This window comes from Entelurus aequoreus, linkage group LG13 (assembly GCF_033978785.1).
Source record: "Entelurus aequoreus isolate RoL-2023_Sb linkage group LG13, RoL_Eaeq_v1.1, whole genome shotgun sequence".
Taxonomy (NCBI): domain Eukaryota; kingdom Metazoa; phylum Chordata; class Actinopteri; order Syngnathiformes; family Syngnathidae; genus Entelurus; species Entelurus aequoreus.
Window position 1 is genome coordinate 48,240,725 of NC_084743.1, and position 22,912 is coordinate 48,263,636.

General features: G+C 40.1%; 1 protein-coding gene across 1 annotated transcript in view; it reads left to right on the forward strand.

Moving 5' to 3' along the window:
• Nucleotides 1-22,912, forward strand: part of wdfy1 (WD repeat and FYVE domain containing 1) — a 35,276-nt gene that overhangs the window by 8,000 nt on the left and 4,364 nt on the right. The window contains exons 2-11 of the mRNA XM_062067945.1: nt 1,910-1,977; nt 2,114-2,187; nt 2,367-2,421; nt 9,503-9,653; nt 9,732-9,844; nt 18,918-19,044; nt 20,148-20,253; nt 21,296-21,397; nt 21,481-21,611; nt 21,728-21,836. Coding sequence (XP_061923929.1) covers nt 1,910-1,977; nt 2,114-2,187; nt 2,367-2,421; nt 9,503-9,653; nt 9,732-9,844; nt 18,918-19,044; nt 20,148-20,253; nt 21,296-21,397; nt 21,481-21,611; nt 21,728-21,836 — 1,036 coding nt within the window. The remainder of the gene's footprint in view (nt 1-1,909; nt 1,978-2,113; nt 2,188-2,366; nt 2,422-9,502; nt 9,654-9,731; nt 9,845-18,917; nt 19,045-20,147; nt 20,254-21,295; nt 21,398-21,480; nt 21,612-21,727; nt 21,837-22,912) is intronic.

Genomic DNA, 22,912 nt, shown 5'->3' on the forward strand with positions numbered 1-22,912 from the left:
AACCTAGCTTGGCCCAACACCAAGAAATAAGTGCTTAGTAAACTTTTAAGAGGTGTAGAAGGAACCACATTACAGCAGGAAGTAAGCAGTTAACATGAAATTAACAAATAGATAAATAAGAGCTTAGAGAGAGGATAATAGAACAACAGTTAGTGTGTCAGTATTGTCAGTCAGTACGGTGGTGCCGATATTAAGGGTGGTATCGTATCGGTATATGATCAATACTAGAGTGATCGGATTGATATTTTAATTTCCTCAAAATAATTTGTTGTTGTTTTTGTTAATTTTAACAAACTCAAACAAATGACTTCGAGAGCAAAACACAGAGGGTTGAAATGAATAGCAGAAATTTGTTTTTGCTTTTCTATTGTGTATTATTGACTTTGTTTTGCTTAAACAATTGTATGTAATAAAAGACAATAAAGGAACTAGTTTGAATATTGTGTTGATATTGTTAAACTGTCAATAGCACTCCCCATAAAGAAAATCAAAGATGTACAGTAAGTACATGTGAGCAATATCGGTATCAATCTGACTCATGGATGAGTAGGCAGTATAAAACACTGATCGCAACTTTGCTGGTAAAAAGCGCCATCTTAAGTTGATGTCAACATGGTTGACCGTTTTTAAAAAGGTCTCAACTGGTCATTTTTTATTAAAACAATAAATCTGTTCTGTTCATATGTTATGGTATGGTTAACTTCATCATGAAACGACAATAGCAACATAACTCCTATCTCGTTACACAGCATTAAATGTGCACACAGTGACGTCCTGTTCATTGTAAACTGAGCTTCAAAATAAAAGATTAGCAATATCAGCTTGGATTCTACCACAGCAACCAACGACGACTCACATTTGTTTGTGGAGGAAAGACTTGTACCTGGACGCAAATCTTGTCGTTAATATAATCAACACATACAAGGAATTACCACAGGAGTTCTGTTATATAAGAGTACAGCATTTATATTAAAACATACAGACAGAGACTATACACAAACTGTTTCAAAATCCTTTTCCTTTGTTTCTATCCTTTATCTTTATCCTCCTTATGTCTAATACAATAAGATGGAGTAGCAGCAGAGTCCGTGTTGCCAACGTTTCAAAGAAATCAATAAATTCAAATGAACGCTTTTACTTGATCAAAAACTAGTAGTTTGAAAGTTGACAAACAATGACTTACAGGATACATAGCATGAACATACACTTGATCTTATTCTGAGCATATTTCTAAACATTTTATCAGAATATATGTAATTTAATTTCGCAAAGTGTAATTGTCAAACTAAATTAGGAGCAAAACTTCTGTCTTGAATAAAGTACTTCTGTAAATAGGAATATAGCAATCCAATAAATAAATATTGCACAATGTAACAATAAAAAGCAGAAATGTTAATACTAATGACTAATAATAACACAAATATTTATATTTGAATAAATGCGTAACATTTTCTTTAGCATTTTAATAAAATTACATGCAGCTGTGTCGCGGGTCTTGGCCTATTATCAAATTAAACGAAGATGTCATCAGTCCTCTGGTAGATTCCGCAATAAAGTAAAATGTGCATAAAACCTAATCTTACATAAAAAGCAATTAAAACACTTTCATTCATTTATTATTGTGCTTAAAGCTTTTAAATATGTAAATGACCACAGCTAAAACGTGATGGAAAAAAATGAATAGTGCTGGAATATGACATTTTGGAAAGGCACATGTATTAGAAAACCATTAACTGTGTTGAATTGCCAATACCCATGAGCAGTTTGTGTTTTCTATGCTGTTGAACTTGAAGGTGAATGTGAGCACAGTTACACCATTCAACTTTGAAAGCATTGATCAGACAATAAGGGGGTGGGGGGCACACATGGAACAGTGCTGTGATTATTGCATTCTGTATTTTATCTCCAGAACCATCCGAGTGTGGCTGAAAAGAGACAGCGGACAATACTGGCCGAGTATCTTCCATACAGTCTCCTGTAAGTAAGACGGCACTATAGCCTTTTTTTAAAACATTTTTTATTACTGTTCAAATGTGTTTTACGGTTGTGGAAAATTCCATTCATTAGATGCACAACCCAATACAAAGTGCCAATTTCCATGTCTCTCCCTCAGCTCCCTGCTCTTGTATGTCATATCACCATGACAGCAGACGCATCTTCATTGGCCAAGATAATGGAGCTGTTGTGGTGAGTAAACCAAATACTAAATGGCTTCCTATTCGTCGCTCTAAGGGCAGATTTAGTCCTTTGGTTGTTGAAACTAAATTTATCTCTCATAAACGTTTCAAATGGGTGTACTTGAAATGCCTTCAAGGGTGGGTTCGTTGTTTGATCTGAAACTTGTTTTCTGTTTGCTCTACCTGAAGGAGTTTCTCATCTCTGAAGATTTCAACAAAATGAGCCATGTTAAAACATATCCTGGTAAGATGTTACGATAATGACATATTTAAAGTAGTTCAGATGTGACAAACAAGTTACGTGTGTGTGTTGTTGAGTAGATTAAGTTCTGTTTTGTCGAACGTTCCCATTGTTCTAATCATCAGATCTAGCAATTTTTTTTCTGGTTTTATTGAATACTTACGGAGACTGACATGAAAGCATGTATCGGTACTTTCAACAAGCAGTGGGTGCTGTCACTACCCGATCGGTACCGGAATACCTGGTAGCTCCACGCATGCGTCACTTCCGTCAAATCTTTGTGGCAGTTATTTTTGTGCCCGCAGTCACATGGTTTTCTTTTTTTTAGTCTTTATTTCAATAACAATGTCATATAAAATATTACATACAACAAAAAACAAAGGTTATTCAAAGGTTAATCTGTAGTACTAAACAGATTTGTTCTGCTTCCCTTGTTTTTTTTAAACCCACTTTTTGTCTCTCCCACATTCCTTTCTCCTACAATGTCTAAAATTACAATTGATGCCCAGTTTGCAATCCTGTGGGGAAACACTGTTCATATTTTATTACAAAGGGCTGTCAAACAATTAAAATATTAAATCGCGATTAATCGCACGTTGTTCATAGTTAACTCAAAATTTATCGCGATGATCGCAGATAGATGTAATTTTTCATCATTGATATGTGTACCCTAGACAGATAATTTTCAAGTTTTTATTACCATGACTAGACAATTAGTTTGCTTTATTAAAATGTTTTTTTAAGCATTAAACTTTTTTAAACAGCTCAACACAAAAAGGACATAAACACGCTTTTAATGACACAAACACATTTTTTTTTGTAGTACTACAGAATTTGTATTCTTGCTGTCGGAGCACTTGCATTCAAAGGAGGAGCTACACCATGTTTAGATACCAGTTGCATGCATTAATATCACAAAATGTGGATTGTTACTAGGGTTGTCCCGATACCGTCTACGTATCTACATGTTATGTATCTACATGTGCACAGCAGAGGTGCTGGGTAACTTATGAGAGTAGAGTGTGTGTTTGTGAGAATGGCAATGTGTTGTCTGAGTGAAGTTAGTGAGTGAGTGGGCGAGCAAAGAGAGAGAGCGGGTAGCGCTGCACTGCGCTGTTGAGTGATGAACGGATCTGGTTGTGTCTTGCAAAACTAACAATAAAGCAACCAGACTGTCACAAATCGGCGGCCTCGTCATTCTGACCTGAAAGTGGAGCTTAACACACCCATTGACAGGTAAATTGAAGTGTGTTAACCCGACGAAAACATCAACGCTGAAGGGAACGTCTGCCCTGTGCACCTCTACTATGGTCTGCACCGGAGCAGAACAGCAGTACAGGTGTAACAACTACATTATTACCTGTCACTCTTTAAACTCCTTGTGCAGATCTGAATGATTATTTAAATGTTTACCTAAGTTTGAAGCAAAGGTGGTAATACTAATTGCAATATTTGGCGAGGCGTGTCTTAAAGCAACACTTGAAGCGCAGCACTTCCCTGTTCTGTGATTCTGTGATTGCGGACTATCAATCAGAACAGATTATAAAATAATATACACGTTATTAAAATTTTCCAGGAAACATTTTTTTAAAAAAATGTCACAGATTACAATACAAAACATCTTTGACAAAGCATGATCGTAATGTAAAAACATTTTTCATTTTGTTAGGTAGTTAGACCAGATGTGAAGCGTAGCGCTAATTTTGCAAAGCATGATTGGTTCGAGAAGCGGTGTGTTGACATTTTTTGACGTTGTGACCAAAAAAAAAAAAAAAGACTTACCTCGGTCTGTTTTCTGATGAGTTTTTACCCTATTTTACTTAAGCAGTCAGTGTAACAATCTACATATTATGTTATTAATGCACTCAACTGTAATCCAAACACAGACGTGAAGCTCGTCCTCTGCAAGGGGCAGCAGTGCACCTTCCACTCTCGCTCCAATGATGTAATCTCATAGCAATTTGAAGATAAAAGTTTTTTCTTGTCGGGAGAGCGACTTGCCATGGCTTTGGACCTGACATTGTGCATTTCTGCTCGCTATTTCCCCCGCTTTTGGCTAAGCAGTAATTGAACGCCATTATGTTTTCCCACGCTACGGAATGGACTGAGGGTCAAAAAGGAGACAGCACGCATGCACATTAATCACACCTTAAAAAAATTTGCGCGGTTAAAGCTACATAGTTGATGCTTTATTCTCGCGACAGCCCTAATTATTACATCACATCAATTGACAAGCACTACTGGGTTTTGTTCCTATCCCACTTGTTTTAATGGCAACATTTTTCCACACAGAATAGCAATATGGTGAATATATGATGATAATTATGTAATTTGCAATTTAAAAAACAATGAATTCTAAAAGTATCAGGTAAAATTTGTTATTCATGGTGGCTTGGTCTTTGCACAAAACTCATCAACAGTAGTCATTACAAATATTCCAAATTCATCCACTTCAGAAATATAACTATATAACAACTGTTATATTGAACATTTCTTATTTTTATTCAATATTATGTATTATCACAAAATACCATTCTCTTGTGCATATAAAAATACTACTGTAGTTCTGCAACCACTACATCTCCGCTCATTTAATCTACTTTCAAATTAGAGGTTTATTGTTGTTTGTCATATTATTAACAATATACTTGCCATTTACCATATAGCTATATTATTGGCCATATACCTGCTTTAATGGGAATATGGTAATTAGGACAAGGGTTGTATTGTAAATATAAATGCACATATTAATCTGATACTCACAGACCCTTTGACCTATAGTCCACAGACAACAGGTTTAGAAGTGCTCATCTAAAATTGTAATACAGTAAGTCAGTCTACATAAAATTTTGGTACACTGAATCCTTGCTGAATCCTCACATATTATACTGTAGATTCAACGCTGGAAAACATGCACATTGTAAAAACAACATGTAATTTCAGCATGAGAGCTGGGATTTTTTGATCTGGTGCGGTTTTGACTCTCTATATTAAACTACACATCCGTCAAAGTGTGTGTGTGTGTGTGTGTGTGTGTGTGTGTGTGTGTGTGTGTGTGTGTGTGTGTGTGTGTGTGTGTGTGTGTGTGTGTGTGTGTGTGTGTGTGTGTGTGTGTGTGTGTGTGTGTGTGTGTGTGTGTTTGTTTGTTTGTATATGTGTGTGTGTGTGTGTGTGTGTGTGTGTGTGTGTGTGTGTGTGTGTGTGTGTGTGTGTGTGTGTGTGTGTGTGTGTGTGTGTGTATATGTGTTAAATGTTTAAGACAACCAACACCAATTTATCAAAAAGACAAAATGGTACATTCCACCCGGTTAGCGACAAATTTAGCTTGGAATACTTCACGCAACACGGACATCATAAAAGCTCACCTTTAAGCATTCACACACAGCATCAGCATTTTTAAAACAAGGAATAAATTATATAAGCAAGAAAGACAGATAGTATACATCTACACTACCGTTCAAAAGTTTGGGGTCACCCAAACAATTTTGTGGAATAGCCTTCATTTCTAAGAACAAGAATAGACTGTCGAGCTTCAGATGAAAGTTATCTTTTTCTGGCCATTTTGAGCGTTTAATTGACCCCACAAATGTGATGCTCCAGAAACTCAATCTGCTCAAAGGAAGGTCAGTTTTGTAGCTTCTGTAACGAGCTAAACTGTTTTCAGATGTGTGAACATGATTGCACAAGGGTTTTCTAATCATCAATTAGCCTTCTGAGCCAATGAGCAAACACATTGTACCATTAGAACACTGGAGTGATAGTTGCTGGAAATGGGCCTCTATACACCTATGTAGATATTGCACCAAAAACCAGACATTTGCAGCTAGAATAGTCATTTACCACATTAGCAATGTATAGAGTGTATTTCTTTAAAGTTAAGACTAGTTTAAAGTTATCTTCATTGAAAAGTACAGTGCTTTTCCTTCAAAAATAAGGACATTTCAATGTGACCCCAAACTTTTGAACGGTAGTGTATTTGTGGCAGCATAGTGGAAAGTTATATACAAGTTTCACATTTGCGTCTCATTGCCAATAACTGTGGTTCGTTCAAAGACCCTCGATTAAAGTTACAGAGGTGTGACTAGATTTTAAAGACAGCGGGAGACTTAACTCCCAGGAGATGCACTAATAATAATATAACCAAAATAATAATGATTATCCATCCATCCATTTTCTACCGCTTATTCCCTTTGGGGTTGCGGGGGGCGCTGGAGCCTATCTCAGCTACAATCGGGCGGAAGGCGGGGTACACCCTGGACAAGTCGCCACCTCATCGCAGGGCCAACACAGATAGACAGACAACATTCACGCTCACATTCACACACTAGGGCCAATTTAGTGTTGCCAATCAACCTATCCCCAGGTGCATGTCTTTGGAGGTGGGAGGAAACCGGAGTACCCGGAGGGAACCCACGCAGTCACGGGGAGGACATGCAAACTCCACACAGAAAGATCCCGAGGCCGGGATTGAACTCATGATTACTCAGGACCTTCGTATTGTGAGGCAGACGCACTAACCCCTCTGCCACCGTGCTGCCATAATAATGATTACCGTATTAATAATGATTATGATTCGTATTATTCACTAATGATAATAATGTGTGTATCAGCTAATCTCTACTTTACACTCTAAATTAAAGGAAATCTTGACAGATTTATAGTCATATTTAAATGAATAGTGATGACTTAACTTCATATTCTAGCCCCTTGTTCCTTGCATTTGTTAACTTTTTTGTAAAAAACAAAGCAAAACCAAATTATTTAGGGGGTTTATTTAGATATGTTTCTAATGATTCCCGGGCGCGGCCACCGCTGCTGCCCACTGCTCCCCTTACCTCCCAGAGAGGTGATCAAGGGTGATTGGTCAAATGCAGAGAACACTGCTCCCCTCACCTCCCAAGGCAGGGGTGGGCAATTAATTTTTACCGGGGGCCGCACGAGCAACCCGAGCACTGCTGGAGGGCCACACCAACAATATTTCAATAACATTTTGCTCAAATTATTTTGATATACCGTAAGAGAAATAATAATAATAATAATAATATTTTCATTTAACCTAACTTATCTTTATACAAAAGCATATGGATTTTGATGGTTTTATTTTTAACACTTTCTTACACAACACTTCCTGATGTATAATACAATACAAAAATTTCAATTTCTGTCACTTTATCCTGCATCCTCTTTGTTGTGAACGTAGCACGCCTGTAAGGTCATTGGCGAAGAAGGAGGAAGCGTTGCTGTTGTGGAAATGAGGAGTGAGGATAGACGTGCGGTGGAAAGAACGAGATAAGTTGAGCTGTGTTAGTATAGGTTGCCCAATAAAAGTTTAAAAAGAGCATCAGACTTGGTGTGCACTTCTTCTGGACACTACAATTGGTGTCAGAAGTGGGATGAAATTCCTCCCAGTTCGCCTTGCCATCAAACCTGGGAGTCTTCATTGAGGGCGGAATTCCCCCATGCCAAGCAGCGTGCGCTGCACCTGTAGACGCTTCATCTCTCCTTCCCTCTCTCTCTCTCTCTCTCTCTCTCTCTCTCTCTCTCTCTCTCTCTCTCTCTCTCTCTCTCTCTCTCTCTCTCTCTCTCTCTCTCTCTCTCTCTCTCTCTCTCTCTCTCTCTCTCTTTCTTTCTTTCTTTGCGGCGAGCTCCTCACGTCCGGGATTCACACGGCACCTTAAGTCCCCACTCAATGTACTTCCCCTCCTGTTCCATCTTGACAAAGTCGCCAGGAAACATCGTGGCACGTACCTCCCGATGACGTAGCAGGCTGAGCACACAAGCAGCGGCAGTATGCACAAAGTTTTACTTATGATACCAAGATCAAGGGGATGGGTCAAATGCAGAGGACAAATTTCACCACACCTAGTGTGTGTGTGACAATCATTGGTACTTTAACTTTAACTTAACTTAAATGTAGCGTCCAGAAGAAGTGCACACCAAGTCTGACGCTCCTTTTAAACTTTTATTGAGCAACCTATACTAACACAGCTCAACTTATCTTGTTCCTTCCACACGCACGTCTATCCTCACTCCTCATTTCCGCAACTCAAGAACACAACATCAACTTCAGCAGGTCGTTACACTATATTCTTTAAACACAGCAACCTGTGCAGTCCATGTCTTGTTGAAAACACGTGAAAACACGCCATTCGTCATCAACTTTTCTCTTTTTAGCGTCTCGGGGATAACCGGGCATCACTTGTCGCTGTGCACCTTCACTCACAGGTTACACCAGGACATTCGCCCATTAATAACACTTTTCAAAATAAAAGCAGCACAGTTGTATTGCACGCATGACATAGATGTTTTTTTTAAATTTATTTTGTAATTTGTGATTGCCGCTGTTCACATTCACTCACAATCACGCACGAGCATACGTCCACACGGAAGTAATACAAATAACGCTTTTCAAAACAAAAACAGCACCGTTGTATTGCACACTCGAAATAGATACTTTTTAAAATTTATTTTGTAATTTATGATTGGCCTCACGCGGGCCTGACAGGGACGTACAAAGGGCCGGATGTGGCCCGCGGGCCGCAGAATGCCTAGGTCTGTCCCAAGGGGTGATCAAGGGTGATGGGTCAAATGCAGAGAATAATTTCACCACACCTAGTGTGTGTGTGACAATCATTGGTACTTAACTTAACTTAACTTAGATATGTTATTCACATCCTTAAAAATTCAAAAAACAGGTTTTAGATGTTTAATAAAAGCTGGTTTCAACCAAATCCATCCAATCATTTGTTTTTTAGTGCATGTGTCTGTGTATGCTTTAGGAGTCTTATGTTTGGGGCCCCAGAATTTAGTGCTACGCCCACGATTGTAATCAATGCACTTCATTAAGGGGTAAACAGTCCAGATAATTGACACCAAAAATAGACATCTCTCTGAGGGGAAATCCTTTATTAAGAGTGATGCAGGGACAAAACATCTGAAGTGATTTGACTGACTAAGTCTGGATTAATTTGCATTGTAAAGAGATTTTTGGGATCAGCACAGAGAAAGGTCCAAATTGGGTTTGGAACTACTGCGCGTTTCCAAGACTGAATGTAATAGATTAAACCTTATGGGTGTTTTGCAGCTCACCAGAATCGCATTTCTGATATGGTGTTTACCCTGGAGAGTGAGTGGTTGGTGAGCACCGGCCATGACAAGAGTGTGAGCTGGATGTGCACCCAGAGCGGCAGCATGCTGGGGAGACACTACTTCACTTCCTGGGCTTCCTGCCTACAGTATCCTTCATTCACTTGCTGTCTATAAAGTACATCATGTCCTTCACGTTTTTTTGTAGACTCTAACTCTTTGCTCAGATATGATCATGAGACCCAGCACGCCTTCGTTGGCGATTACTCAGGACAGATCACGCTGTTGAAGCTGGAGAAGCAGACCTATTCTATCATTACTACACTAAAGGGCCATGAAGGTAAATGTATACATGACCGATATCGTATACCTCATACCAGTTATCACAGCACTATCCAGATTTGGTGAGACTAATTAACAGTATTGCATGAGTTAAAGGACCTCATTTTGCAGACCAGGTGTAGCCAACTCACCTGGAGCCGATTAGCGACTCACGGAGAGGACTTTGTCATGCCCCACACATTAGTACCCAACTAGAAGCTGGTGTTGTATAATCCAATTGAATTCCGACCACTGTGCAGCCGTACATTAGAGTTCCATGAGAGATCATCAGGTGTGCTGCGCAAAATTACGCAATTTGACTTAATTGGTTTTCCGCCCAAATGCAGCTGAGATAGGCTCCAGCACCCCCCGCGGCCCCAAAAGGGACAAGCGGTAGAAAATGGATGGATGGATGGTTCTATAATAATCAGTGTTGTGCCGTCAGGGCCAGCAAGGCTTTCTCTGCTGGCCTAACATAACCAGAAATCATGATCATAATTAAAGATACAATTATTTTTTAATTTACTTTCCCTAAATATCTAAAAGTATTCATATTCTCTTCATGTCATATTATGCTCGTTTCAGTGCTGTTGTTTTTAGTTTTAGTTTGTATGCATTCAGAATTCAGCTAGCTTATGTTACCATGCTGTACGAAATCTGCCGGAGGCCTTCAGAATCAACAATGCGGGCATCCGTGCGCTGCAAGCGAACGGGACATACAGTGATAGACAGTTGCGATAGCCAATCAGATCACAAGTTATTGTCAGTAAGGCCTTCTAGATGGCCTCACGTTGAACGTGACATTTACGTGTCCTGTTATTGGATACTCATCGGGACCGTTAGCGGATTAATTTGAGAACACATAGGGTTGAGAGACCGTTGCGATAGCCAATCAGATCACAAGTTGTTGACAGTAGCCTATCTTAGTAGCCTGATGTTAACGAGACTGTGATTGGATACTTACTTGTCATTCAAAGTGAGTATCCATTCACAAGTTTCAATGTAGCAGGAAGCGGGAAGTGTTGCGCCGTAGCCAGACCGGGATAGCAGAGAAGGAGAACAAAACGTTGATTAGGTGGCAGATACTGTATATTGTGGCGTCCCGGAAGAGTTGGTGCTGCAGGGAATTCTGGGTATTTGTCCTGTTGTGTTTATGTTGTTTTGCGGTGCAAATATTCTCCCGAAATGTGTTTGTCATTGTTGTTTAGTAAGGTTTCACTATGTGGCATATGTTTATGACAGTGTTGGCGTTGTTCATGCAGTCACCCTTAGTGTGACATGTATGGCTGTTGACTAAGAATACCCTTCACTCACCTGTGTGTTCTAAATGAAAAGGATAATTAAAAATGTCATTTATCGTGCAGAGTGAAATCTTTTCTTGACATCTTCAACTAAAGACCGTTATTAACCCATCCAACACTACAATATATTTGCAAGACCATTTTCAAGAAGGATATTTAAATAGAAACTACATCTTGTGAGACGATGTCAGCCTCAGCCGACGTCGAATATTGTGTTCAAATATTGTATTTTTTCACTTTGAATTTGTTTTTGCAATTTTAATTTTGACATTACCAAAAAATATGTTTTAATTGCCGATGCGTTTTAATCGATTTTTAATGCGCCAGAAAATAACCCGTTTTGTATACTGTTGAGTTGGTTCAATGCACAGTAGGGCGTAAATGTGTTCATGTATAGTATTTCTCCAGCAATGGTCATGTGGTGACATCAATTATGGTACTTTGAGAGGTAATCATTGAAGTCAGATATCACTGAAGGCCCAGGTGGGAAACGCACGGCCCCCCACTTATAATAATTATGATTTATTTACTACAAATAATATGTATATTTGTTCATCTGAGAATTGAGGAAAAACGCCACCTTTGAGGCATCCACACTTGAGAATAACTAAAATGAAAGCCATCTAAAAATCCATCCATCCATTTCCTACCGCTTGTCCCTTTCTGGGTCGCGGGGGGTGCTGGAGCCTATCTTAGCTGCATTCGGGCGGAAGGCGGGGTACACCCTGGACAAGTTGCCACCTCATCACAGTGCCAACACACTCACATTCACACACTAGGGCCAATTTAGTGTTGCCAATCAACTTATCCCCAAGTGCATGTTTTTGGAGGTGGGAGGAAGCCGGTGTACCTGGAGTGAACCCACGCAGTCACAGGGAGAACATCTAAAAATAGTATAAAACATATTTTAAAATGTATGTAAGCTGAGATAGGCTCCAGCATGCCCCGCGACCCCGAAAGGGACAAGCGGTAGAAAATGGATGGATGGATATAAAAATTTAATATAAATAATACAATAATAAAAACATAACACAGAGAGAATAGTAGCAGCAATAGTATTAATAAATAAAATATAAAATAACAGAATAAAAATTAAGAACCTAAGAAAAGTTAAACATGATCATTTAAAAGCCTAATTAAAAAGGTTTGTCTTTCACATTTTTTCATGCCGGTGACACGTACATGCTCTTCCACTAGATGGCAGTAGGTACATAATTAACCTAGGTATCCATCTGTTTCCATTCCTATACCAGAATGAATAAAGGCTCAATTGAAATGAACAATGACTGAAATAATGAAGAAAGTTTTAGATTATGTCCTGCGTAGTCATTAGGCTGTAACATCCAACACCATCTCTTGATTCCTTTTACAGCTCTTTGTAGGGGTTGGACTGCATAAGAAGCAATTTTCTGCCACAACAAAAGTGTTTTCTGAGAAGGAGCAACCACAGCTCTTGTTGATTAGCCATTTAGCTATTATTATTAAAAAATAAATAAATCCGTCAAGCTTTGGATGGCACGGAGCGAGCCAGTGTTGCATTGGCCAACGCCGTAATAAGACTTTATATATCACTATAATACATAGGCTGTCAGAAGTTTACAACAGAACAAGTGAAAACATTTGAGTTGTTGATTTTAGAAAACAAACTATTTTTGTCCTAAAAGCAAAATATTTCCAAAACAAGTCATACTTCGTTGCTTCACTGATATATCATATTTTCTTTTGAAACATTTCGTCATGCTTTGTCATGGCCGGATTTCTGTAAAAAACTGTTTGTTTTTGGCTTAACGCATTATTTCATAATGAAAACAAATGTCTTTGTACTGCTCCTGTGTGTTGATGTCAGGCAGCTGTGTAATTGTCACACCAATCATCTAGTTAATCATTTAGTTGGGATGGGATTAACCTTTCATTGACACATAAAAGTCACAGGAATAGATAAGGCGGGTATGCTATGTTGTCATCCTTGCCTTTTTTGATAAGGCCTGTCACTGGACAGGACTTTGTAAAAGGGGTGTCTCCATCCGATATTTCATATTCGTCCCATATCAGCAAAGGTGTCAGATTATATCAGCTTGCATCTAAAATCTTGGCTATACAGGGTGAGCGCTGCGGCACAAGCAGTCTTTCAGCGCGTTTGCTTGCACAAAGCTGAACATCCATCCATCTTCTTCCGCTTATCCGAGGTCGGGTTGCGGGGGCAGCAGCCTAAGCAGGGAAGCCCAGACTTTCCTCTCCCCAGCCACTTCGTCCAGCTCTTCCCGGGGGATCCCGAGGCGTTCCCAGACCAGCCGGGACACATAGTCTACCCACCCAACGTGTCCTGGGTCTTCCCCGTGGCCTCCTACCAGTCGGACGTGCCCTAAACACCTCCCTAGGGAGGCGTTCGGGTGGCATCCTGACCAGATGCCCGAACCACCTCATTTGGCTCCTCTCGATGTGGAGGAGCCACTTTGAGCTCCCCCCGGATGGCAGAGCCCCGCCACCCGACGGAGGAAACTCATTTCGGCCGCTTGTACCCGTGATCTTGTCCTTTCGGTCATAACCTAAAGCTCATGACCATAGGTGAGGATGGGAACGTAGATCGACCGGTAAATTGAGAGCTTTGCCTTCCGGCTCAGCTCCTTCTTCACCACAACGGATCGATACAGCGTCCGCATTACTGAAGATGCCGCACCGATCCGCCTGTCGATCTCACGATCCACTCTTCCCTCACTCGTGTACAAGACTCCGAGGTACTTGAACTCCTCCACTTGGGGCAGGGTCTCCTACCCAACCCGGAGATGACTTTCCACCCTTTTCCGGGCGAGAACCATGGACTCGGACTTGGAGGTGCTGATTCTCATCCCAGTCGCTTCACACTCGGCTGCGAACTGATCCAGTGAGAGCTGAAGATCCTGGCCAGATGAAGCCATCAGGACCACATCATCTGCAAAAGGCAGAGACCTAATCCTGCAGCCACCAAACCAGATCCCCTCAAGGCCTTGACTGCGCCTAGAAATTCTGTCCATAAAAGTTATGAACAGAATCAGTGACAAAGGGCAGCCTTGGCGGAGTCCAACCCTCACTGGAATCATGTCCGACTTACTGCTGGCAATGCGGACCAAGCTCGGACACTGATCATGCAGGGAGCGGACCGCACAAAGCTGAACAGCCAGTTAAAATCTAAATGTCCTTCAATAAGCACACAAAGTTGATCTTTTCTTGTATTTTAGTGAAAATATTAACAAAAGCTAAATACTACTAGGAGCTAGCAGCTACCCAACAGCTAAGCACTAAATATCACACAAGACATTTGTCAATATAAACAAGAATCAAATAATTATAGTTGGATACACTTACATATACAAACTCTCCAAGGCAAAAGCATATTAGAAAATATCCAGTAACAAATGTGTCCACATCATTAAATTTACTGTGTCAAAAGCTTAACTTAATGAATTAGTGGCTAATATGTGTTACAAAGAAACAACAATTACCACTCCACTTCAACTTAAAGAACGCATAAATCCATTCCAGATGATTAATAATAATTAGGTTAGGGTTTTTCACACCTACCATTGTTTTCTGTTTGAGTAATTTCACTTAATTAAGCATTTTCTCCTTCATAACATGATAAACATTTGCAGGGGCACACCAACACACCTCCATGTTCTAATTTGGCCTTTTTTTTTTTTTTCATTGGTCATTTTTTCAAGTACATTGAGAACCGGATGACTCATCTGACCAGATAATATCCCTGACTCCACATGCTGATTCACTACACAGCATTCTCCTTTGAACATTTTTAAATGTGGCATTTAACACCTTCAAAATTCCCACCAACAAGAGGGACAAGCAGTACAAAATTACTGGATGGAAAATGCAAATCACTCATGACCTGATTTCTGTAAAAAAAAATAAAAAAATGGCGTGGCTTGGTTGGTAGAGCGGCCTTGCCAGCAACTTGAGGGTTCCAGATTCAATCCTCGCTTTCTCCATCTTAGTCACTGCCCTTGTGTCCTTGGGCAAGATACTTTACCCACCTGTTCCCAGTGCCACCCACATTGGCTTATATGTAACTTTGAGTTACATACAACTTTGAGCGCTTTGAATCACTAGAGAAAAGCGCTAAATAAATATACTTCTTTCTTTTTCTTTTAAAAAAAAAACTCTATCCAACTTACAGGGCTTGGTGCTTTGTTCAAAATGTATAACCCCTGTAGTTCATTTAAAGGCCTACTGAAATGAATTTTTTTTATTTAAACGGGGATAGCAGATCTATTCTATGTGTCATACTTGATCATTTCGCGATATTGCCATATTTTTGCTGAAAGGATTTAGTATAAAACAACGACGATAAAGATTGCAACTTTTGGTATCTGATAAAAAAAAGGCTTGCCCCTACCGGAAGTAGCGTGACGTAGTCAGTTGAACATATACGCAAAGTTCCCTATTGTTTACAATGATGGCCGCATGAAGTGAGAGTGATTCGGACCGAGAAAGCGACAATTTCCCCATTAATTTGAGCGAGGATGAAAGATTTGTGGATGAGTAAAGTGCAAGTGAAGGACTAGTGGGGAGTTGAAGCTATTCAGATAGGGAAGATGCTGTGAGAGCCGGGGGTGACCTGATATTCAGCTGGGAATGACTACAACAGTAAATAAACACAAGACATATATATACTCTATTAGCCACAACACAACCAGGCTTATATTTAACATGCCACAAATTAATCCTGCATAAAAACACCTGCGTGTTTGTTATGCTAGCTCCTAGCTCATCTGCTAGCTCCTAGCTCCATAGAACACGCCAATACAATTCAAACACCTGATCAACACACACAGTCACTCAGCCCAAAAGACCGTTCACCTAACCCAAGGTTCATAAAGCTTATATATTTTTAAAAAGTTACGTACGTGACGCGCACGTACGGTACGGTACGTGTTATGCTAGCTCCTAGCTCCTATGCTAGCTCCTAGCTCCATAGAACACGCCAATACAATTCAAACACCTGATCAACACACACAATCACTCAGCCCAAAACACCGTTCACCTAACCCAAGGTTCATAAAGCTTATATATTTTTAAAAAGTTACGTACGTGACGCGCACGTACGGTACGGTACGTGTTATGCTAGCTCCTAGCTCCTATGCTAGCTCCTAGCTCCATAGAACACGCCAATACAATTCAAACACCTGATCAACACACACAATCACTCAGCCCAAAAGACCGTTCACCTAACCCAAGGTTCATAAAGCTTATATATTTAAAAAAAGTTACGTACATACGCAAAAAAAAGTTGCGCACATACGGTCAAGCGATCAAATGTTTAGAAGCCAAAGCTGCATACTCACAGTAGCACGTCTGCATCTTTGTCATCCAAATCAAAGTAATCCTGGTAAGAGTCTCTGTTGTCCCAGTTCTCTACAGGCGTCTGTGTACCGAAGTCAAAAGTCCTCCTGGTTAGAGTCTCTGTTGTCCGAGTTCTTCCATCTTGACTGCATCTTTCGGGAATGTAAACAAAGAAGCGCCGGCTGTGTAGTGTTGTGGCTGACTACGTTCGAAAAATACGTCCATTTCGCACCGACAACTTTCTTCTTTGCTTGCTCAGCTTCCTTCTTCATAATGCAATGAACATGATTGAAACAGATTCACGAACACAGATGTCCAGAATACTGTGGAATTATGAAATGAAAACAGAGCTTTTTCGTATTGGCTTCAATGTGGAAGGCATACCCGTGTTCGACGGTCTACGTCACGCGCATACGTCATCCTCAAAGCGTTTCGAACCGGAAGTTTAACGGCAAATTTAAAATGTCACTTTATAAGTTAACCCGGCCGTATTGGCATGTGTTATAATGTTAAGATTTCATCATTGATATATAAACTATCAGACTGCGTGGTCGGTAGTAGTGGGTTTCAGTAGGCCTTTAAGTATACATACAGTGGGTATGGAAAGTTTTCAGACCCCCTTACATTTTCACTCTGTTTCATTTCAGTCATTTGCTAAAGTCAAAAAAGTTCATTTTTTTTCTAATTTATGTATGGTTAGCACCCCATCTTGTCAGAAAAAAAATGCAAATAATTATTAAAAAAGAAAAACTGAAACATCACATGGTCAAAAGTATTCAGACCCTTTACTCAATTTGAGCTAGTACAGACATGAGACATCTTGGAAATGATGCGACAAGTTTTTCACACCTGGATTTGGGGATTCTCTGCCTTTCTTCCTTGCAGATCCTCTCCAGGTCGGTCAGGTTGGATGGCGAATGTTGGTGGACAGCCATTTTCAGGTCTCTCCAGAGATGCTCAATTGGGTTTAGGTCAAGGCTCTCGTCAAGAGTCAAGAATGTTCACAGAGTTGTTTCTAAGCCACTCCTTTGTTATTTTAGCTGTGTGCTTGGAGTCATTGTCTTGTTGGAAGGTGAACCTTCGGCCCAGTCTGAGGTCCTGAGCACTCTAGAAGAGGTATTCTCTGTACTTGGCCGCATTTATTTTTCCTTCAATTGCAAACAGTCGTCCTGTCCCTGCAGCTGAAAAACACCCCGATATGATGATGCTGCCACCACCATGTTTCATTTCATTCTTGAGATTGTGTTAGGCAGGTGATTAGCAGTGCCTGGTTTTCTCCACACATGCTGCTTAGATCTAACGCCAAAAAGTTCAATCTCGGTCTCATCAGGCCAGAGAATCTTATTTCTCAGAGTCTGGGAGTCGTTCATGTGTTTTTGGCAAACTATGCAGGCTTTCATATGTCTTGCACTGAGAAGAGGCTTCCGTCGGGCCACTGTGCAATAAAGCCCCGACTGGTGGAGGGCTGCACTGATAGTTGACTTTCTCCCATCTCCCTTCTGCATCTCTGGAGCTCAGCCACAGTGATCTTTGGTTCTTCTTTACCTGTATCACCAAGGGTCTTCTCCCACGATTGCTTAGTGTGGCTGCACGATCAGGTCTAGGAAGAGTTGAGGTCGTCCTAAACTTCTTCCTTTTAAGGATTATGGAGCCCACTGTTCTCTTAGAAACCTTGAGTGCTGCTCCTGTGCTGCTGAAAGTAGTGTCTTTTCCTCCGCTGTGAAAAAAGTGTGCTCTGGCATATTTTTTCCAGAAAAGTCCGGTCTCATCACAATCAAAATTTGCTGTGGTCAATTCTTCCACTCTTTTGAGCGTCTGTTTACTTTTTGGGACTCATATTGAGTTACAAAAATGGACAAAAGGTAAAAAAACAATAGTGTACTGCAAAGCGCATTAAGTGGCCTGAAGGGCTACGCCTCCCCAAAAATGTTGCACCCTGCTTTTTGCCTTGGGGCTGACCACAAAATGAATAAATAAAGCGTTCCTACAAAGTAACATGGTTCGCACACAGAGGCACACTTGCCTTGATATAAAAGTTTGTAAATCGAAAAGATGCAAATAGTGGGGTTGTAAATCGAGGTTCTGTTATTTAATATCGGGCAAGTTACTCGTAACATAAAATGTTTAAAATTCCATGGTTTGCCAAAAATATAGAAACAAGGATTAGTTGTTGGAGAGATGCTCGCTTGTACAACAGAACTGCTGAGAACAAACATAAATAAAATTGTTAAATTACTTAATCAAAAGATAACTAAAAGTTGTCTCATTGCTTAATAACCTAATTTGTCAAAATGATTTATGCTCATTTGTCAAATAATCAGTTTATGTCACACTGTAGAGGACATAGAGTTGTAATTCAATGCAAATAAAGAGTCAACACATGCAGGTTTCTCTTCATGCGCGAGGTGGCACCAGCAAACAAGCTCAAGCGTTGAAATGACTTCTTATATTTTCCAGGCAGCATAGGAGCTTTGTGTTGGGACCCCATCCATAGGCTACTCTTCTCAGGGGCGTCCGACCACAGCGTCATCATGTGGGACATAGCGGGACGCAAAGGGCGCACCTTACTGTTGCATGGACACCAGTAAGTCATGCAGCCTCACTCAATCTGCTATCTCTTCTTTGTTTTTGTATCACCATTGAATTTGATACTGGTTTCACACTGCTCTCAAATAACTAGTTACGCAGCCCCTATGCACTATGGAAAAGAGGTGGGATGCAAAAATTTTACACTTCTTCCCATTACACGTTTGAGATATGTTTAATTTTTTTTTTAACAATAATAATGGTACTGAGCCCTAGATTGTTGTCCGGCTATATGTATGTATATTATGTACTACATGTACAATATGGAACTGAATAAATGACATACTCAATAAATGTTCATAAAAAAATCCATCATATCTACGGTGGCCGATAGGGACAAATGCACAACAATGTCCAAACGCTCCAAACACAGAAATTATATCAACCCACAAACATTATGAAAAACATACAACGGGAACATTTTGTATAAAAAAAATGCTGAGATCACATAAACACTGCAGGATCAAACACAAATGCCAAAGAAAAATGCTGCAAATCACAAAAACGCTCACTTTCCCCATAACTGCATGACCGTTAACCAATAGCCTGGTAAACTTCTGTATTGTTCTCTGAAATTGCAGAATTTTCTCTTGCATGTGTTTTGGGGGATTTGTGTGTGTAACATTGGTTTTCTGCATTTGTTTTTGATCCTGCAGGCTTCATGTGATTGCAGCATTTTTCTGTCACACTTGTTTTTTATACCGTGTGAGTTTGTGTGTTAAGAGCCCATGTCGGCCACAGTACATTTGTGCCTTTTGTTGACACTCTCTTCCAGACTCTTTTGTCACACTCAGGCCTTAGTGATGCCACTAACTTCTGACTGCCTGGTCTTTAACTCCACCGGTTTCCATGCAGATTTTCACTATCATCAAGCCCTGCCCATTTTTACACCATTGACTCACCTCACATTTCTTTTTTAATAGGATTTGGTTTTACTTATAAAGTATGGGGCAAATGCAGAGAATAATTTCGCCACACCTAGTGTGTGTGTGACAATCATTGGTACTTTAACTTTTTAACTTTAATATGTATAATGAAACTATGTAACCATTTCAACATTCTGACCAAAGTTGGTGTTTTGACTCTTTTTTTTTTTTTTAGTGAGCGTGTCCAGGCTCTGTGCTACATGCAGCTGACCAGGCAGTTGATGTCGTGCTCAGCTGACGGAGGTATCGCCGTGTGGAACATGGACACAGCCAGAGAAGAGGTTTGCAGCAATATTACTTTCCAAAGGGTGTGGGTTGTGACTAGGGGGTGTCCAGATCCGATGTACAGTATATATCGTTTCCATAACAGCAAAAAACAAGTTGGATTACATCGGCTGCGTGTAAAATCTCCAATACAAGCAACAATACAATAACCTTGTGAAAGCTTGAGAATCAGTTAACAGCTAAATGTCCTCCAATAAGCACACAAGGTTGATATTTTATTTTATTTTACTGAAGTAATTTACAAAAGGCAACCTGGGTAGGCCACTCAAAACTAGAAACTACCCAACAGCTAGACACACAATAGCACAAAAGATAGACATACGTAATAAGAATACTTAATAAAACAATATTGGTGTTTAAAACACATTTGTCAATATGAACAAGTGTCAAATAATGATATTTGCATACTACTTCCAATAACAAACATGTTCACATAATTCAACTTACTGTGTCATGAACTTAATGAATTATTGTGGTCTCTAGGTTTATCCAAAAAAGCAATTCCCACTCCAATTTATATAAAGCTTAAGTCAATTTGAGACGGTTAGTAATAAATAGGTTAGTGTTTTTCATACCTGCTATTGCTCTCTGTTTGAGTAATTTCACTGGATCAAGAATTTTCTTAAATTCCACACTACAAAATAATACGAGTAAATAAATGAGAACACCCCTATTTCGCACCTTTTTCATTAAAGTGCTGGCACTCACAGTCACAACTTGCTTTGGCCCAAAGGTTACTTATTTATTCAATAAAAAAAACACAGAAACTGAAGCGCAAACTTGTGGGATTCTTTGTTTGATCACTTGATTCAGGGGAATAAAATGCGGGCAAACAAACTACTTTGTTACATGCAATGTTTGTCTGTCTGATGACTCCACCAAACCTGGAGCAAAAAAATTGGCAAAAATGAGGTACCACCATATTTGTGTATGTTAGTTTATAATGGCTGATATGGAACAATTATTATACTGAAAAGCTAATCTGTGGTCATTTTAATGGTATTTTGATTTAGCTTTTACTTTTTCATGTGTCTGCAGGCACCTCAGTGGCTGGAAAGCGACTCTTGTCAGAAGTGTGAGCAGCCTTTCTTTTGGAATGTCAAGCAGATGTGGGACACCAAGACATTGGGACTCAGACAGGTACTCGTGTTGTGTCAGCAGCAGGGTGCTTTTGTAACCGTTCTTACTGAATCTTACTCGGCTTGTTTATTACTGTGCTGCAGCACCACTGCAGGAAGTGTGGCAAAGCTGTGTGTGGGAAATGTAGTTCTAAACGCTCCACATATCCAATCATGGGCTTTGAGTTCCAAGTGCGAGTGTGCGACGCCTGTTTTGACTCCATCAAGGAAGAAGAGTGAGTCAAGTCTTCTGTACACGTTTGCACCTGAAGACTTATCTTCTTTTTCTGCTTCATGACCACTTGGGCACAAGCCTGGTTAACTGTGCACATTTTTGTCTGTGTATTTGCAGTCGAACTCCGTTGGCCACATTCCATGAGGGGAAACACAACATCGCTCGCATGCACATGGACCCATCCAGAGGCCTGATGGTCACCTGTGGAAGTGACCGCATTGTGAAGGTTGACAGTTCTTTTGAAAACATATTTTTCCATGCATTTTGGCCTCTTGTCCACACGCAAACATTGTTTTTTGTCTTTAAAATCACGCAAAAAACATTCAGGATGTTTCCAGGGCTTTGTGTGTATAGAAAGATCTGTGTTTTCATTGACATAGCCTGAAGCTGTGCTGCATCTTCTGGACTCGAGCTGCACAATTCTGCATAAAATGTGAATCATGATTTTCTCGCTTAAAATTGAGATTGCGATTCTCTGAGACGCACACGCACGCACGCACGCACGCACGCACGCACGCACGCACGCACGCACGCACGCACGCACACACACACACACACACACACACACACACACACACACACACACACACACGCACCATCTTGTGTATTATAATTATCATTATACTCTTCACTGTCCCGTTCTGCTTTAAAGAAAATTTCCAAAGGTTTTTTTTTTGCATTTCTTAATGGGAGTGAATTCATTAATGCGATCGCTTCTACCGCGAGCTGGTACACAAAATCCGCCGCGCCAGGGCAGTGGTACCAACTCGCACTGGCTGTGGCAAAGCTGGATGAAGAGCATACTTGCCAACCTTGAGACCTCCGAATTCGGGAGATTGGGGGGGCGGGCGGGGTGAGGGGGGGCGGGGCCGGGGTTAAGGGGGAGGAGTATATTTATAGCTAGAATTCACTGAAATGAAAGTATTTCTTATATATATATATATATATATATATATATATATATATATATATATATATATATATATATATATATATATATATATATATATATATATATATATTAGTACAGTAAACAGTAATGAAAACACAGTTGTTCTACTAACTGTACTGTACTTGCTGCTTACTTAAAAAAAAAAAAACACTTACCTTTCACTATTTGAGTAGCTTTTGTTCTGCCATTTGAGTACTGGCGAGCGATCTCTGAATCCGGGAACATATCCTTCACGGATTTGTTGAAAACATCCGCAAATGAGAACGGAATGTTGCTTGCAAGGTGGCCCATAATACTGGGCTGTGACCAGCCTTGTGCTTCTCTGACCGTTCATGAGTGACTATATCCAT